The sequence below is a fragment of the Mytilus edulis genome, chromosome 11 (assembly GCF_963676685.1).
Source record: "Mytilus edulis chromosome 11, xbMytEdul2.2, whole genome shotgun sequence".
In the NCBI taxonomy this organism is placed as follows: Eukaryota; Metazoa; Mollusca; class Bivalvia; order Mytilida; family Mytilidae; genus Mytilus; species Mytilus edulis.
In genome coordinates, this window is record NC_092354.1 from 56128177 (window position 1) to 56148621 (window position 20445).

Here is a 20445-nt window from a genome sequence, read left to right on the forward strand (position 1 = left end):
TTTAAACTAAGTACCGATGCTTTGAGGACAATGACAATATTTCTATGAAAGAGAAAACTGAATGGTGAACCGTCTATGTGCTTATTGCACATACTCTATTTATGGGTATCCTTTATGGGTAGACTTTACACAGATAAATTAGGTCGTATAAGAAAAACAAAATGAGTATGTTAAATTTGATGTATGCCTTTTTGTGCTTCTTCGTTACATTTGTTGTTTTTATAGTGATATTAAGCTGATAACACAATATTGACTGCTGTACCCCTAGTTTTGACATTTTTTACTCTTTGAGCATGTTTGTTTTGTTCATGCATCGTTGACAATGTATTGGAATTTGATACGACTGTCATACAAGTGAGAGGTTTAGCTAGCTATAAAACCAGGTTCAATCCACCATTTTCTACATTAGAGAATGCCTGTACCAAGTCAGGAATATGACAGTTGTTATCCATTCGTTTGATGTGTTTGGACTTTTGATTTTGCCTTTTGATTTTTGATTTTCCTTTTTGAATTTTCCTCGGAGTTCAGTATTTTTGTGTTTTTACTTTTTGATAAAACCTTGAAGAAAAGATACAAGCAATATACACATATGGTACATTAAATTGAAAATGGAAATGGGGAATGTCTAGAACAGACACCAATCGACTTAATCGCAGGTAACAGCCGAAGACCACAAATCGGTCTTCAACACTGCAAGAAAGTCCCGCAAACGGATGCGTGCTTTATCTAGCCTCTACTGGCTTCAAGCAAAAATGTGAATAGTTTAGTTAAAATAAACGTCATTCTAAACTTAAAAGCATATAAATTAACTTAAATTTAAAAACATAGGCCAGCTCCAGACATGAGACAGTTACAAACAAAAATGAACTTATCATGTAAACAATCAAGAACTTTCAAAGTGGTTGACTTCTGTTAGGTGGAACAAACATACGTTGACAGTTGGAGTTATATGTTTTATCCTAAATGTTTAATGCTAAATTCTAAATGTATTGAATGTTTGAAAGACTCCGTCACAACCTTTTGCTAGTTATTAATCTCTAGGCAATAAATGTAAGACTCTTTGTCAAGACATTTATCAACTGTTGAAGACCGTCTGATGACCTGTCGATGTCATTTCTGTTTGTGGTCGTCGGGTTGCTGTCTCATTGATATAATACCCATACATGTTTTGTGCATAGGTCTAGCTATATACAAAGATAATAACATTTTTTTATCAATCTTTTTATTGATTTAACATGTCTTACAAATGCTATCCAAGAGGCGATGGAACACCTGTTTGTTGTTGGGTCCAGAATACTGCCTCTTGTATATCTAATCCGAATCTGAAAAAATATCGATATTATAATAATTTGATTAGTCAAATATCATCTTGTTTTATTTGTCTGCAGTTAACTGAAATGGCACTTCTTTTTTATGTTGGTGTGATTGTGTACTTTGTTGTTACCTGTGTTTTAAGACACTACAATTTTAGTGGTATAAGGGAAGGATTGAGATCTCACAAAACATTGTCAACCCCGCCGCATTTTGCGCCTATCCCAAGTCGGATGCCTCTAGCATTTGTTAGTTTGTAGGTTTTTCCAATTTAAGTTTATTTTCAAATTTATTTGTTTTGGAGTTTAGTATGACGTTCATTTTCAGTGAACTAGTACATTTTTTTAATTCGGGGTTAGCTGAGGCCCACTTCCGGGTGTGAGATTTTCGCGCTGCGTTGAAAATCCTTTGCTGACCTTTGGCTGTTGTCTGCTTTTGGTCGGGTTGTTGTCTCTTTGACATATTCCCCATTTCCATTCTCAAATGTATTGTTGTCTACCACAGTCTACGCATTGTTGTTTTACCAACATAAATTTGAAAGTATACTCATATTACCGAAATCCTAATTGAAAATCAAACGTAAAAAGTAACAAATGCATTACCGTAATCAACATAAAGACAAAGGCAATTTACATACAAAACATTCGCTCGCATCTATAAATTTATATTGATTAGGCTTTTTTCCCATTACAGGAAACTAATTCACATATGATATTGAAGTTTGAATAGTGACACTTTTCAATACATTTTCATTTAAATTCAACCATTAGTAAAATTTCATAACCAGAACGGTTGCCTTTTGTTGATAGAACCCATATGCATTTATGTTTATCGTTATTACGTGTAGTAAGAGGGTTATCAATAAGATCAGCAAGGTCTGATTCAAAACAAAGACCTACATATGTATAATCCCTTTATCTTTACGTGATAACCTGCATTTTCTGATCAATGCATAAACAAGATTAAGGTTAGCAAGTCTATCGTTTGTTTATAAAATGTTTCAACAAGGCCAAATAAACCCACGTTATGATTAGAGTGATGGTTATTTAATTCATTATCGATAGTAAAATTGAACGATGTACAATCAGTGCGTGCATTTTTCTTGCTACCTGATTGGAAGATATTACGAGACGTGAAAATCAAAGTTTATTGATTAGTTAGGACACTCAAAACCTAGTAAATGGCCTTCAATCCCGTAGAGTATCGGATTTGTCCTCTCTATTTTAGCAATTAGATTTTGCGTGGTCATTAATCATGCATATTCATGATATTGGTACACAGGTAACTTTTATCTATAAATAGTCGAATCTTCTGGAGTTTCGTAAACAACAACGTTAAACGATATATACTACTTCATAACGTGTGACCTCACGTGTGTGGTAAAAATTGTTGATTGATGCACGTGTCTATTCTAGTAAACGAATTATCTACAAAGCGAGAGCACTTTCCATTTTCATCAGCTAAGAGTCGACTAGCACTTTTTGAAAGGCTAATGCTTGTGTATTTTGCTATCAAAAACTTATTTAAGAAATATATTTAGCCTTTGACTTAATACCATTTTTTCCACTTTCATCTTAGCGCTTTCCTTTTTAGAGACATTTGCTTCATAGACGCTATCGCCATTTACGGCGATCGCTTATTAGCCAAGAAACATTATACAAGTCAGAAACCTGGCGGAACTAAAATCTGCATAAACCGAAAATTTGAATAAACCAAACATGTTCTAGAGCACCGTCCTACCAATTGTATGCGTCGTGAACATGATCAAACCGAACAAAAAGTCCCGAACAGGTTATGTTTAAACAGGTTTCACTGTACATAGTACAGGACTTAGCCTGATGGCCTTGCGTGCAGCCGGATAACATTCATATGACATAATCACTTAGTGTCGTCCCGGACTCGAATTCGGAATCTCTACATCACTTCAACCGACTGAACTAAAGAGGTACTTCCCTAGCGCAACCGCTTACATACAACTTAGTAACTAAGTTAAATGTGCTAATAAAAGTAATTCCGTCACAATTCCCCTACCTCAAGGTTAATCACACCTCGATGAATCAAACACTACATACAAACTCTGGTTAGAAATGCCCTCTAACCGTCGTGGATTTTCAAGTTTGGGGGTAAATGTAACCGGACAGCTTGATTTATATTGGAAAACCACTTTGTCTGCTTCGGGACATCTTGTTATAACACAAGTATCTAGTGTATGTACTAAAGGTAACACTCAAGAACAGTGATGAATAATGTAAGCACGACCATTTTGAGAGTTCTAAGGAGAGTCAAAAACGGTATGCACCCATCTTCATAGAAATTTGGTGTTGTCTGGGTCTGTTTAAGTCATAAAAGTTCTCGAAGTTAGAAACTATATCGTCTCTGTGTTTTTCAGTTGTTGAAGGTGGTTTGTTTATGTGTAATTTTGGTAATTTGATTGCCTCAGCATTTTCAAAAATTGTACGTTTTTTTCTAAATGTTTCGTTTTAAACATAGCGATTTGCAATGTAATAATCATTTCAATTCATTTCAAAGAATAGAAGAGGGGCAAAAGATACCAGAGGGACTGTCAAACTCATAGATCGAAGATAAACTAACAACGGCATGGCAAAGATGGAAAAGACAAACAGAAAAATAATAGTACACAAGACACAACATAGAAAACTCAAGACTAAGCAACACGAACCCCACCAAAATCTGGCGGTGATCTCAGGTGCTCCGGTTGCATAAGTAGATCCTGCTCCACATGTGACACCCGTCGTGCTCATGTTTGAGAGGCAACAACGTTCAAAGTGATAACACAGAATTCTATAAATATGAAACTTACGATTTACTCTGAATTCCATTACTTAATTTAGCTTCAAATGTATCAGTTGTTGGCTCTACAGTCCAGATTACTTTGTTGTTATTTACCGGTCCAGCATGTTTTCCCGCCAGACACACTAATGAACTCTGGGTAATTTAAAAATGTTCATTTTAATACATGTTTATTACAGTTGGAAGGAAAATTGACTACTTTACATTGTATTTATGTGCATTTTTCGTGTGCAGTGTATTGTACATATGCAACCGTCTATAAAGTTAGGGTTAGAATTCAGTACGGTTTTTAAATGTACTATTTATCTAGCAGTCAAAATAACTGATATAAACAATGTTCGCCAAAAAGTATGATGCTAGAGTTGGGGCGGAAGAAGCTTTTTCATGACATCTTGATCAGTCCTTTATTCTTGAATTAATTTCGGATTCTTTGTTATTTTTTGCGGGAATTCGGAACATTTTTTGCGCAAAATCAGGGATACCCCCTCCCATTAAATACAGTTGATGTTTCCCATAAGAATTTATTATATATTCAGAACGACAGTGATACAGTGGTGGTAGTGTCTAACATTTATATTTAATTGCAGACAAAACTTTTTTTCTCGTACTGCTGTCTAATTAGTCAACACTTTTTGTTCACAGTTATTTTCAAAATCTAAATCTTTCTTGTATCCATTACCAGGTTTCACAAGAAAATGGTTGTTCCCAGAGCCAGGAATATGAGTTATTATTCACTAGCTTGATGTGTTTTGAATTTGCCATTTGATTACAGAATTTCCGTTTTGAATTTTCCTCGGAGTTTTTTTTTTTACTTTCTACTATAATTGTCTTACTAATGTATATCTGAAGTAACCATAAATGTTCCCGGATGTACAGGTTCCAGGACACGTGCCACTAGAAAATAAATAAAATTATATAAAGCCTCTAAATAACAATTCAAAGATTTTTCCAAAATGTACTGAAGCCACACTAAAATATTGATCTATATTTGAATTTTGAAATCAAAATAAAGTACAACCAAGCTTACTATATATATAAATTATAATTTGAATACGTATGATATTATATTATATATATTGTATCGGGAAGGGATCGAATAATTTCCGTTTCCTCATATTTCTCGATATATATTTGATATGTTGCATTGCTAAATCTTGATTATATTTTTTAAACAATTATTAATATTAAGTTTTAAATAAAATAAATAAAATAAAACTAATTTAATTTAACTAGTTTTAAATTCACATAACTTTCTTAGGATCTCTGTAGAAATTCAAATTCCGATGGCTAACAACATCAGTGGGACTTTCACTTTCTGATATTTTCTTTTAATAGTCATTTTAAAGAAAATTGAAGAAGTATGCAATTATACAAACCCACAAGCTCCACTGATCCCTACACCACAATCATTAAACGTAGTACTGCAGTTTAGTTGTCCCATATCTTTATACACTATTAACACACAGAATAATAATTTATGTATGATAATATTTTGAAAATCAAGAAATATTATCTCAATGTACATCGCAACGTGAGGGTTGGTGCTGCAATGTTAAAACCAGCGAATAATGGGAAATGAGAATGAAAAGGCGAAGAGAACAATAGCCTGCAAGATTAAGGAGTACAGAAAAGGAAAGATCCCCCTTTTTTGGCTGTATCAATTTTCATACTGACGATTTAGTTAATTTCTTTATTAATATATACACATAAAATATATGATAAGTATAAATGCCTTAACAGATTCACAATGGGCTTTTACGATGCTGTGCTCGTTGAGCTTGTGGAATACATGTTCATCCCAATTTTTATAAACTATTGAAATTTGGTATGATTGTCGCGGATCGATGACACAACTATCAAACAGGGTCCAAATTGAAGAGAATTTAAGTAAATTATTTTTTTTTTAATTGAGCTTATCAAAACCCGTATTGTCAGCTATAAAAATGTGAAATAGTGGAAACGAAAAATCCAACGGTCTAATTCATGACAAAACAATAACAAAATACATATGACGACCACCTCACAACGGAAATCACAAAAAAAAGCTGCTGACTTGAGAAAGGTAAATCTAGAATGTCGATGGGTAAAAAAGTCATGCTTGTGAGCTCTTAACCAATTTTTGTGCAAATATCATCAGGCTCAATCGCTTCGTATTTCACGCAGCATCGAGAAGTGGGAAAAACTTATCAGCGAGTCACAATGTATTAGGAGAAGTTTTCAACGACGTCGTAATATGACCGCAGAACTTATCAAGTATATACTTTCGTTCGTACAATTGTCAGGCAGGGAAAAAAAACAAAACAAACATGATACGATTAACAGATTGCAGATTTACTGTTTAAATCATAATCAAATACCAATCGCTCGATACAATGTGAAGGTTTTTTTTATTGTTCACAGCGTTCACTCGCTGAAAAGGTTCAAATAATTACTTGCGACTGATATTTTTTTATCCAATGTATCGATGTGCATAACAATCCGGAACTCTATACAAAACATTTAAAGTGAAACCTGTCTAAACAGAATCTTGAATAAACCGTAAAGCTTTCAATAACAAACATGTTGTTTTGGTCTAATCATATCAATTTTTAAGCATTTTGAACCTGATTAAACTTTACACCTAACAAAAAAGAAGAAGTACTCTTAGACAGATTTCACTGTACATTTATCTTCATACAATAATAAACCTGGCGATATGATACATACATACTACTTTGTCTGATCCTTGTTTATTTCCATTAGTACCATTGCAGACGTAAACACCAGTGTCAGTAGCTAAATCAACGCTTGTTACAATCAAACCATCACCAACAAGCAGAAATTTCCCAGGGTTACCCGATAAAGGAGGACTGTTTGTTTTAGACCATGAGAATTGTGTCTGCCCACCACCGGAAGAGTCACATGTTAGTTGTAAAAACGATTCACCAGAAACTAATGGTCTGTTGTGTGGACTTGCAGTGACAGTAAATGGCACTAGAAATATATGATACATTTCCATTCTCAATTGTATAATACAAACTTAAATCATCAGTAGTAGTGTTATTAAGAAAAAACAATCTTTAATTAATAAACTTCAATCCAAAAAGAAAGAAATTCAAAGCATAAAAAAAAACAAACAAAAAAACAAACAATCAAAATAAAAACAAATAAATAAACAATTTAAACATTATCAACTAAATAAATAAAACTCTTCAACCAATGAACAGACTAAAACGAAAAAAATACCAACAAAACCAATCAAAGCAAAACCAATCAAAGCAAAAAAAAAAAAAAATAAAAAAAAAATAGGAATTTAACATATTTTGTAGTTGTCGTTTATTGATCAGAGGCTGTATACTGTAGGGAGTCGGATGCCACGTATTAATATACATGTAGTGCGTATGTGTGTAGGGATCACTTGCCAGTTAGTCAATACTGATATTGTGAAATTAAATACCGCGAGATGGGTTTGATCAAGTATCTGTATTTACAAGAATTGCAAATATTTCTACCAAATGTTGGTGGTTCAATCCGGTTACTCCGGCCTCCACCATGAATAAAATAAGTCTTACCATTTATACTTAACCTGCCAGACGCTGTAGTTGAACCGACACTGTTTGTTGCAGTGCACGTGTAATCTCCTTCACTAAATGCATCAACGTGAAACAATGTAACTGAACCATCAGAATTAATTCGTGCTGTTTTAGGGGGTATACTTCCTGTCTGTAACAAAAGTATAGTGAATTCGCCGTTTTTTTAAATCTACAGCAATCTGGCTAATATTTATAAAAACGTACTCAAAAACGTTGTGATTGGTTTAAAAGAAATAAACAATAGAAATTCAACCAATGACGTAACGTTATTTTCATTTTGGTGTACGAACAATGAGATTACCCATAGTCCTCTAGATTATGAAAAGACTAATAGTATGAAAATTAGAGATAAATCATTCTTAACACACCAAAAACTATGGAATCTTAACCAAATGTAAGGATTTTCCATGAAATATATTTATGGGTCGTGATTTTCAGAAGACTATGATATATGCATGAGTGAAAGACTCAGTGATTATGAACTTCTAACCACACGTTTGTTCCATAAATCTCATGTTAAATACCCCATCATAGGCTGTTGTTTGACTTTGACAATCTTTAAGTCTTCAATTCTTGGATCAAGTGTCACAGTTTCAAAAACATCAATACTAAAGAAAAAAAATATCTTCTTTTTTTTTTTTTTGCTGTTCCATTGTGTTTTGACATGTTGTTTTTACGGATACTATCGCTTTTTATATTTGTATTTTATATAATTATAACATTACGTTTTATTCAAAGATTTTTGCAAACTTTTTTTTAATTAAACCTTGAAACCTCAGATACATCAGGGGGATAGAGAGTATAAAAGAAATGAATTTACTTTGATACAATGACATTTGCTGTGTTTTCTCTGGCCATCTGCAACATTCGATATATTGCTTCGATTTTCAGTACCGTATTTTGGAACGAAATTCTAATGCAAATATATTCGCGTTCATTCGGAAAATGTTGTCCTCCTCACAAACCGGTCTTTGTTTTTTATAATTTTTTTTGTATAAAGAGACTATTTTAGGAGACTACCACTTTGCTACTTATTTGTACAAGTATTTTGTTTATGTTCTGTACTTCCATCACTGCTCCAGGTTGGGGATAGGGTTTAGTACGCAACACTATGTCATCCTAATATCGCATAATATTCAATATGAAGGTATCAAGATTAGAAACTTTAGTCTACACTACAAAAAATGGTTTTACCAGGCCATTAATTACTTCAGATACGGTATGGTACTTGCTCATTGTCGAAGGTCATATGGTAACCTGTAGTTTTAATTTTTTTCAAGAAGCTAACATAATTTTTTTACACTGTAAGGTTTCCTCTTTTAAAAAAACCCACACAAACGGAGAACTAAAAATTGTAGAAATGTGCATAGAAGCGACAGAGAGGTCGTTGTGTCCCTCTATTTGTGGGAAAGCTATCATGACAATGATATAAGTACCTTAGGGAAATTCCATGACACACTGGCGGGAGGGTTGGCGATATTATCACAATAAAGGGTTAATGTTGTACCAATGTTAACTAAATGGTTATTTGGTCCACCGATTATCACAGGTTTTGCTACAATAAGAAGTATATTTGTAATGTTCTATATTTCAGATATTTTGCATACACATGTTATAAATAAAAATGTATAAAAATACTATTATCATAGAACTTTAACTTAACGAATGAAGCCTTCAATCGTACATTTATAACATCATTTTCCTGAAAAACTGAAATGTATATAATTTTAAGGTTTTTATCATTTTAGTACTGTACATACTTTGATTTACACTTGGTAATAAGTATTGAGTCGTTTCCCTTTAAAACAGTCTGGTATGATTTATATAAACCAAATATAAATTAGTGAGAGGTTTATCTATCTATAAAACCAGGTTAAATTCATTATTTTCTACAAAGGAAAATGCCTGTACCAAGTCAGGAATATGACAGTTGTTATTCATTCGTTTAATGTGTTTGAGCTTTTAATTTTGCCATTTGATTACGGACTTTCCGTTTTGAATTTTCTTCGGAGTTCAGTATTTTTGTGATTTTACTTTTTAGTCAAATTATAGTAAAAAAAAATTCCAATGTTTTTGTCATTAACAAATTTCGAAATTATACGCCCAAAACATTTAGGTTCAATTTACATGAAACCCATTACTTACATTTTTCAATAAGCTACACGTGTGGAAGCATGCATCTTGGTCTAATTACTAAATTAATCCACTGCATGATACAACTTACATATAACATTAAGACTTGATGATACTGATTTGTTCTCGAAACCGTTTGCAACCTCACATATATACTGCCCAGCGGACAAAGCACCAACACTATCGAGATGTAAAACACTTTGCTGAGCTCCAGTTGTGACACCGGAAGTTATAAGTTCCTTTAGGCCGTTATATGTCACGTGATACCATTTCACTGTTGGTGGAGGAACACCAGAAAAGCTACAGGTTAGGTCTTCTTTTTGATTTGCATTCAACTGAGATTGTGACGGTGTTATGTTGATCTTAATCGGATCTGCAAAAATGCAAAAATTGATATGAAATAAATTGTCGTTGGATCTGAGCATGAAATAACAATATTTTTAGATTATTGTTGGTAATCTGGAAGATATTATTTTTCAATCAAATGCAATCAAGCCATTAGTTGCGATAACCTATGTTAATCTGTTTATCGCTATTTTACCTATGACGTCGTTGTTAATTTAATTGACAACGGCACGTGTACCTTAACTTTCTAGCGATAACTTTACTGTGCTGAGTCAGTAAGATCAAAGGAAAAATACAGCTTTCTTTTGACACATTATACACTTAATAGAGATCATTGTTTTAAAATGGCAACATGGTGACGAGCTATGTTAAAATTGATAAAGGGCTAAGGTGATTACAATTTTGTCTGGCATTTCAAGCGATTGACATCACTGACATGTATAAAGTATCATCCTTAATATCAGGTTTTTACCCACAAAAGCACATGAGATCATTCCCAGTTTGTGGTAGGGTTCGTGTTACTGATTCATTATTTCCTACGTTGTGTTTTGTTTACTGTAGATTGTCTAATGTTTTTTCTCATCAATAAATATGGACATAAAATGCTTCTGTAAAAAGTTATTTATTGCTGCAGTCAACATAACATGCTTTGAGGATTAAAAGCCTTATTTCTTCAATCTGTTTATATGAAGTAGGTTAAATATATAATGAAGTTTTTTTAAATGCGTTTTATACAAACGTATAACGTATTCCCGTTGAACGGTTCTAGCCAGTACTTCGGTACTGGCATGAAAATACGGATTTTTTGTTATTAAATTTGCTGTTACAAAATTAAAGAAATTATTATAAATTAAGGAATGTGTCTCCCTCATGCAAAGCTCTGATTCCTTTCACGGATTTGACTACACTTGTTGGACCTTTTGGGTTATACATGTAGCTCTTCATCTTTTATATATTAAGCTTTTGATTTCAAATAATTTGGCCACGAGCATCACTGAAGAGACATGTATTGTCGAAATGATCATCTGGTGCAAGAAAATTGGTACCGTTAATTTTATTACTACCATTTGGTCGATGCCTCTGCTGGTGGACTATTAGTCCCCGAGGGTATCACCAGCCCAGTAGCCAGTACTTCGGTACTGGCATGAAAATAAGGATTTATTTTTATTAAAATTTGCTGTTACAAAATGACAGAAAGTATTATAAATTAAGGAATGTATCTCCCTCATGCAAAGCTCTGATTCCTTTCACGGATTTGGCTATACTTTTTGAACCTTTTGAGTTATAGCTCTTCATCGTTTGTATAAGCTTTGGATTTCAAATATTTTTGCCACGAGCATCACTGAAGAGACATTTGTTGTCGAAATGCGCATCTGGTGCAGAAAATTGGTACCGTTAATTTTATTCTAACCTCAAAGTTAGTTCTTATAAGTGCTTCATCTGTAATATTGATTTACTATTGCAGTGTTTTTATACATGGACATGGACAATGTGTTTTTTTCGTTTGTATTTCGAAGGTACTGTGATATCTGACGACAAGAAAAAGTATATTCTTACCAGTCACAATAAGATTGAATTTTTTATTTACTGTTCCAAATATATTTGTAGCTTGACAGGTAAAAGTCGTAGAATCGGTGAACTCCGTTGATCTAACCAGCAACCCGTCTACGGTTTGTATGTAACGCCCTTGGTGCTTAGGATCAACGGCGGGTGACCAGGTTATCTGTGCTGGTGGTAAACCAGTCGGTTTACAAGGAAGTATAACATCGCCACCTTTATTTGCCGGCACTACAACAACTGCTGGTCCCGTCAACATAGGTTTAGCTAAAAAAAACCATGCAAACTGAATGCTTTAAAAGTCAAGTTTATATAAGTGTGGACACAGATCAGTGTGGATAGTTTTGTTATATCACTGTAAAGCAATATTGTTATCAAGATTGTTTTCTCCATTGAGTTTATGCATTAGTTGTGACTCATCAAGTATTTTATGTCCTATGTCAGTGTTTCATTCATATAGCCCTATATTTAACTCTTTTCCGCATTTACAGCCATGTTTGATTTTCATTTTCAAGTATACAATTGCTAACAGTCTTGGATTTAGCTGTCTCATTATACACCAAATGCAAGCCTTATAATTACCTAACTTCTACTTCATTTAGACACTGATGGGAATTTGTCGCATTTGCAAGCATATGACATCTTTTTGTTTTATATTCGACGGACAAATAGAAAAAAAGGCTAAAAGAAAAGAAAAAAAACCGCCATCAAAATATTTCCAATTTGCAATTTATTTACCTATTTATTTTTAAACACCATAATTTATTTCTTACCAAGGTGATTGCAGCAAGTGTCTGCAACGTCATTAAATTGTGTTCCCAATAAACCTGAAATGAAAGATGAAAAATGATTGTTATCAAAACATTGTTCAAACAATCATCATTCTAATGCAACAACGTCTGTAACGTTCATTTTGATTGGATAACGTCACTTTTTTAATTGATGTTATGGGACGCACGCGCGTACGGCATATGAAAGATTTTAATTACATGTTTTAATGTGTTTTCTGTCAGTTTCATTAGAATGGAGATAACAATATTGTATTTTAAGCTCCGACGGCATCAATTGGGGATTTGATGGTGGCAAATACCCGTTAACTGTCTCCGCTAACGCGTCGCCAGTAAACTTAATTTGCGACCATCAAATCCCCAATTGATGCCGTCGGAGCTTAAAATACACTACAGTTATCTCCTAATTAACGATTTAAAAGAAAACATATACTTTTATCAAATGCCAAGTACAAAAAAAAAGTGTCTGGTAATCGACATTCAGTTTTAAATGTATGAAATAGCTTTTTTTAACAGTTGAATTATAGTCCAATTGTTTATTCCCAATTATAAGGTACACATCAATTGGCCTTAAAATTAGAAAAATCATATCATATGACACATGTGTACTAAGTTTCAAGTTGATTGGACTTCAACTTCATTAAAAGCTTTAAACTGCAGCAGGGCAGATAGATGTACAAATCAATAAACGGACGGACGAACGAAAGAACGAACGAACAGACACACAGACCGTAAAACATAATGCTCGTAGAATGTGCGTACCAAAAAATTTCAGACCCATTTACCGATCTCTGATAGCACTACTTGTACATTTTGTCATGAAATCCAATCAAATGAACAACAGAACAAGTATATACATTTTCAGACAAACATGTACATAATATACCTTGTAAATCTCGTTGAACGATTCTATGTTTAGAACCACATCCACCAGAGTGACCTGGATCTCCCTTTGAGCCTACAAGCAGTGAAACACTTTTTAAATTGAAAATTCATCTAATGAATAAATTTCAAATACGACATGCATTTAAGTAATGTTAATATTTGATTCCAAGTTAAAATTTCATCTCTCTCTCTCTCTCTCTCTCTCTCTCTCTCTCTCTCTCTCTCTCTCTCTTTTCCTATTTTATTGTTTGCTTTTCTTATCCTGACTGAATGTCAGTATCTTTATTATACCAGTAATATTATGTTTTAATTAACCTTAAACTTACCTTTTTCTCCCTTTGGACCAGTTGCACCTATGTAAATGTATAAGGTACAATGTTAAAGATAAATATAAAAGGAATACTCATTTTACGTTTACTTTATAAAGTCATAAGCTAAATCATATTAAAAACGGCCTTCGATTGATTGATTGATTGTAGGTTGTTTAACGTTCAGTGGGAAAACGCCTTCGATAATCATGATCTCATATTTAAAACGTTAAACACAGACAACACATTTAAAACTTAAAATTATGTTTCAATCAATCTTTTATTACTTGCATATCTACAAATACTTGAACATGATTTGTATGTTAGCATTTCTTTCCTTGGTTTGTGATTCGATATATCATTTTAATTTTACCGGCAGTAATTTGGTAACTTCTACACACTGTGATATAAAACTTATGATTCGCATGCGATACATGAAAGGTGAAATTTGGGTTATGAATTATAATTTGGATAAAACACATTTTATCTAGCAGTTATGTATGTGCTTAGGGACGACATCAAAAGATCGATGTAGGATAAAAAAAAACCTTAAATCAAATAGTTTGGGGGGGGGGGATAAAATTCTGCAAGTTTTGTATATCTAAAATCGATTTTTACATATATCCCTATTGGTAAATCAATTTTTCCCAAATTAATTTAAGAGGGGGGGGGGGGGGGGGGGGGGGGTCAGTGAAAAAACTATGTGAATTAAGTTTTTTATCCTACATTGAACTTTTGATGTCGTCCCTTAGTAGCTGCACTGACACACTTTACTAGCTAAAGTGTTTTTTAGATACCTTGGACTTAAAGTCAGTCTGTTAGTACTTCGGTCCAGTCTAAACACCAATAACCGATAACAGAATGTTTACAATCATATAATATTTTAAAAACTTTCAAACTTCCATAATACATATGAAACGATTGGTTGATTGTCTCAAATTTATAACGAATAAGATTTGATTTCAAATCAATTTGTTTAATATAAGAAACATGAATAAAATCAATATAAAACAGATATTTTAAAAACGTTTAGACCTGCTGCATTTGTTTGTGCCTGTCCTAAGTGCTCATTGGCACTCATGGTCCAAGACCACAATTAATGACCTCGCGTTTTATTTTTTTTCTTTCCCTTTCTCACTTATTTCTTATCTAATTATTTTTTTGTGGAAATGAAAGAAGAGAGATGAAATAAACTTTTGGATGTTGTATTTTAACTGATTTTGATGTGGAAAGAGTAATTATGCCAGGTGCAAAAAGGTGATATTTACAGTTTTCGGAACATCTCTTGACTTGTCCTTAGGGGTATGGGTGTATATTGACTAAATTTGTAAAATACAGCAGAGCAATCTTTCTGAATGTTGGATATATATTTTTGGACTAGAACTGCACTTTACACACTCAAAAATATGACAAAAGGATTCGGTGCATTTTCGTAATGAAACAAAACGTTATAAAGAACTAATAGCGAATTTAATTGTGGTCTGTGGCCTCATACCACATTTTCTTATATTTAGTTATGCATATCCGGATTTTCGGTACACGAAACCCTAAACTGCGTTTGACCATACAAACGAACGGTGTATTATAGAAAATCTGATGAAACATACCTGGTAAGCATATCTTTGAAGAATTTGAACAATACTTTCTCAATAGATCTTTCTGAAAAAGAATAGGTTTACAACTGAAAAATGAATTAAGCCGGAAGGGAAGAAATGTTTACGTTCACACTACTATTCATATTCTTAGTTGCTATTTTGAATAAGATGTAATATTTATTTTCTTAAATGGTCGATATCTATTTTGGAAATATTCACAGGTTATAAATACATAGTGTATATATTTTGTATAACGGTTAGCGTTCAATAATTTTGGAATACAGCAATGTATACAGATATTAAAAGTCCTCTCGAGGGGAAATATGATATAAGTGATTTCAAAAATATCTTTTAGTTCATGTATAAGACTTGTATAAACTTGATTTAAAGATTAAATCACCTGTTTCTCGGAGATTTCGTTCATCAACTTTTCATATACATCGTTGAAATTGTTCTCTGACGGCGTCAATTCATCCTGTAATAAGATTTTTAATATTTGTTATTATTCTATCAAATTCTAGTTTTAAAAAACACATCTTCGTTAAAAATTCAAAAGAGAAGGTCTCTAACAAAATGACAAAATCAAAAGATCAAACGAATGGATAAAAACTCTCATATGTCTGACTTGGTACAGGCATTTTTTATGTAAACGATGGTGTATTAAACCTGGTTTTATCGATGTTTGTAGCTAGCTAAACCTCTCACTTGTATGACAGTCGCTTCAAATTTAAGTTCATTATATTGACAACAATGTGTGAACATAACAAACAGACATAGTGGTTGTCGTTTGCTTATGAGTTATATATTTGGTTTTTCGTTCATTTTTTGTACATAGATTAGGTCGTTAGTTCTCTCGTTTGAATTGTTTTACATTGGCATTACGGGGCCTTTTATAGCTGACTATGCGGTTGGTAATTTCTGTGTCATTTAGTTTCTTGTGGAGAGTTATCTCAGTGGCAATCATACCACGGGTGTCTGACATTTGTGCCAGTTTTTAAAATTGTCATTCTTTCATTTGCGCCGATTTAATCTTTTTATTTGCTCCGATTTTATATTTGCTCCTAATTGCATTTTTAGTTTAACACATGTGGGTAAATGCTTGTTCATGTACCATACCATGAAGGTATATTGGTACAATTTGGTAATAAAAGTTGTTCACTTATGTTTAAGTTAAGAAAATTCAGGCCATTACGTATGTTCAAATACGAGCTCTAGAAATGCCTGCATCAGAACGTAAAGAAATGAAAAGATGGACTTCGTTATTGACAATTTCAACAAATATAGAAGAGACGAAATGAAAAAACAGGAATATATAAGTTGTGTTGTTTATAAATACTCGACAAGAACAGATTTGTGATTTTAATGTATACCGTTTTAATGTTGTAAATATATTTGAATTAGTTGTTTTAATATAAATAGAGTATATGAACATAGTGCGATTAAATTTACTTATCCTGCTCGATTTCCTACTTCCCGCTCCCCGTGGTGAGCCGAGGACAACAGCCTTATATTACATAATGATTGGCAAGTCATATCATTTGTACAACTGGCTATAAACGGAAGATGTCAATAATGATAAATGAAAAATAACATGCATCTGTTACTTACCTGTAAAAAAAAATCGGCGCAAATGAAAGAAAAAATCGGCACAAATGAAATGCAGAACGGCGCAAATGCAAAACGTAGCATACCACATCTTCTTGTTTATATGTCAATAATTGGGATAAGGCAGTCAACATTCATCTTTGTCTTATATATAATCTTAATCACTATAAAAATAAACAAATATGTAACAAAGAAGCATAAAAAACATATAGACAAAGCACGGAAGCAAAATTTAAAGACATCATTCAATATTAAATATTATGACACCCCCCTTAATTATCATAACACAATATCAAATTGACGGGATCTAGAAGTACAGAGCCATGCCATTTGTATCAAAGAAACACAAAAAGGAAAGCTTATACGTTCTGTTTTGACAATCTTTTCGGGGTCCCCGGATTTTATAGTGACACTTTCACAAAATGTCAATGGTTAATGTAATTATTATTAGAACAGCAAGTAAAACTGAGAGATGTCAGATCACTCTAGGAGTATGTTCAATTTCCACGTTTTTTGTTCCAATCAGACTATTACGCTCACAATTAGAACGTGGTTAAAACATACTTCAACTTTAATCATATCATGCATATTATAGACTTAAAACGATGCTCCAGCTCTATTTATTTTCATATTATCAAAATATTGATTATCACTCCTACATTGTATATAATGTTGTGGATAGGGTTACAGAATAGAAAGTGATGATAAAACATATAAAGAATACTAGAGAGAATAAAAAAAAACTACTGGACAAAGTTGATATAGGAATAACTTTAAAGATACTTTATAGTCCGACAGTTTTTATTTTTATTTAAGCTGGTCGATCGGGATACCTTTCGAGCTGCACTTTGTCAACACAATTGATTCTCAAACCACGTCTCTGTTGGGTTAACATGTAATATTGATAGATAGTTTTGCTTTATTAACCTACATGTACCGGTTCCCAGATTTATTCTCCATATGTCTTCTCTTAAAGATAAAACTTGGATATTTTCCAGTATAACAGTTCTTAGATAGCGGACAAATTGAATTCTCAAGAAGACTCAAAGCAATGGAAAATGTAGAATACAATTTTAGAATCAGCTCTAACTTTTAGAGGTGCAAGACATAATTATACATATGTTAAAAAAAAGACGCACAACTCTATATTTTTAACCTTTGACAAAAGAAGTAGTGCATATGAACTTTCTATTATACATTGTATGATAGGATTTAGAACGAAACTCTCCATAAAACTGGCACAGTCTTAGCCGTAAAAAGAATTTCTATTGGAACTTGCATTGCCTGTATTTACAGAGGTGCAACCTTCACGAGAATTGTTCATAAACATTTGATAAGAAAGTTTGCATATGTAATGGTGTTCTAATGACCTTAATCCTAAGGTTATCCGAAACAAACGCACTCAACTTAAAGTTTGTTGATAACAGACAGACAAGTTAAGTCGTGACACTTTTCTTTATACATATACACACACACACACACACACTTGCTGCGAGTTTAAATTTATGTATGCTATATGCTATCAGCAATCTGCATGTAGGGCAGTGGAATGAGATGATAAATCCATGTTTTGAGCGTATTCCGTTATCTCTTTTTAAGGACATGATAATTGTTTTGACTAATATTGTTAACATTATATTTGCTATTGGTAGAACTTAAAATATTTTTTACTATGTTATCATTATTTTATACATTTAATTGATTTTAAATCGTTATTCTTTGCATGGAAATAAGGCAAAAAAACAAAAGCTAAAATTACATTTGTATGAAAGCAGTCTTCAAACCTAAGATTGATTGGTTTATTGTTTGGTCGGTTAGTGTTTTGGGCTTTGTCGTGGCGGTCAGTTTTATTGGCGGAGGAAGCCGGAATGCCCGATGAGAACCACCGACCATCGGTAGAAAAACTAACAATTCTAGTCAATTGTGATGTAGTCGAGTGCAACTTACGAGTGTGTGTGTGTGGGGGGGGGGGGGGGGGGGGGGAGGGGGGGGAGATCGAACTCATAACATCTGTATTGACTGGCTATTGATACATAGTAGTTCGACGAAATTAGACCCTCGGCCACCTAATCCCCCAAAACTTAAGAAAACGGAGAGGAAGATGAGGTAAAATTGAGAATGGAAATGGGGAATGTGTCAAAGAGACAACAACCCGACCAAATAAAAAACAACAGCAGAGGGTCACCAACAGGTCTTCAATGTAGCGAGAAATTCCCGCACCCGGAGGCGTCCTTCAGCTGGCACCTAAACAAATATATACTAGTCCAGTGATAATGAACGCCATACTAATTTCCAAATTGTACACAAGAAACTAAAATTAAAATAATACAAGACTTTGCATGATTTTGTTAATGTAGAGAACCAAACAAAGAGTACAACTTGAACTGTAAAATTTGACAGCACAATTCGTTTGGTTGTTTTTTCCTTTCTGAATATATCCAATTAATCTAAAAGTACTCAAATATTTTGACATTTAGACACATTTTAAAAATATTTTAAAATCAAAAGAGCAATAGGTGTTAACAATAAGCATTCTGACAGCTGTATTACAAGGAAACGTAACAGTCTCGTTTTCAGTACATTTACCTCTTGTGATAAGGGTGTGCTTTAAAGACCTTATTTATTGAAATGTACATCATCCATGTATATGACTATTTATGAATGAAAGCCATTGATATCAATTTATAAATGTCATAGATATATAAACGAAAACGAAAAATACCTTAGAAAGAATACGATAAAACCAAAAATTATGTCCTTCCTTTTTTAAGATGATTTAAATCGAAAAACTAACCTGGTTCCGTTTTTGGACAGTTACAAGTCTACCAAACTCAAGCCGGGTAATTCGTTCATTTAGTTTGATGATTTCCTTCCACTGAAGAATCGAGAATGTCCCGAATGTTGTTACGACAATAATAAATGTAAAAAATGTGCATACATTTACACATTTATTCGAGGACGTATCTCCTGTACGATCCTTCATTATTTTATCTATCTGACTAGTACTGTCTAGTCTAGGGGTGATAGGTACTAGCCTGATAAACAATCACTATTCGATAAATAATAATATGTCTACTTGTAATGGTAGTCATACATGTAATAGTTCTTTGAGTGTACACCTTCAGGTCCGAGACCACAATTATTTCGTAGTGCATTTTTTGTGAAGATAATGAAAATTAAAAAAATCACACCTGCGCTTCTCAATGAAATTTTAGCAGTGTGTTGTACTACTTTTGGGACAAATTATATCAATTATAGAAAACTTCATCTGCTTTAACCCAAATATGGACAATTTTATGTTTAGGGCGTCTTGAAATCTTTTGACAGCTTCCGAAGTACTAATTTTCAACCCTTTTCAGCTGGACCAAATCACTACTTTCCTTTAAAATTCTGAACCCATTTTTTTACAGTGTAATTTCACCCCCTTCTTGCAATTTGAGGCATTAAACATGGAGAAATAAATTTGGAAGAGGTATAAAAATTAATGGCAAGTAACCCACTGTCAACACTAGGGACTACAACGAACATCAAGGGA

At 33.1% G+C, this 20445-nt stretch overlaps 1 protein-coding gene across 1 annotated transcript; it reads right to left on the reverse strand.

Moving 5' to 3' along the window:
- Window positions 1–1205: 1205 nt before the first annotated feature.
- On the reverse strand, window positions 1206–19940 carry LOC139495844 (neural cell adhesion molecule L1-like protein). The gene is made up of 15 exons (XM_071284250.1): window positions 19705–19940; window positions 15706–15780; window positions 15318–15369; window positions 13729–13755; window positions 13404–13475; window positions 12503–12556; window positions 11730–11996; window positions 9919–10200; window positions 9131–9249; window positions 7674–7824; window positions 6829–7095; window positions 5499–5574; window positions 4956–5016; window positions 4133–4257; window positions 1206–1322 (listed from the first exon to the last, which is right to left on the reverse strand). The coding sequence occupies exons 1-15, from the start codon at window positions 19891–19893 to the stop codon at window positions 1250–1252; spliced, it is 1890 nt and encodes a 629-aa protein (XP_071140351.1). The 5' UTR covers window positions 19894–19940; the 3' UTR covers window positions 1206–1249.
- Between the last annotated feature and the right edge of the window lie 505 nt (window positions 19941–20445).

What these genes read in the sequence shown, in the direction of transcription:
- LOC139495844 (XM_071284250.1), bottom strand. Translation starts at nt 19,893, where the DNA reads ATGAAGGATCGTACAGGAGATACGTCCTCGAATAAATGTGTAAATGTA. An exon ending in TTCAAAGATATGCTTACCAG is followed by an intron (nt 13,756 to 15,317) that starts GTATGTTTCATC and finishes ACATTTACATAG; the next exon opens with GTGCAACTGGTCCAAAGGGA. An exon ending in TGGTCCAAAGGGAGAAAAAG is followed by an intron (nt 13,476 to 13,728) that starts GTAAGTTTAAGG and finishes CACTGCTTGTAG; the next exon opens with GCTCAAAGGGAGATCCAGGT.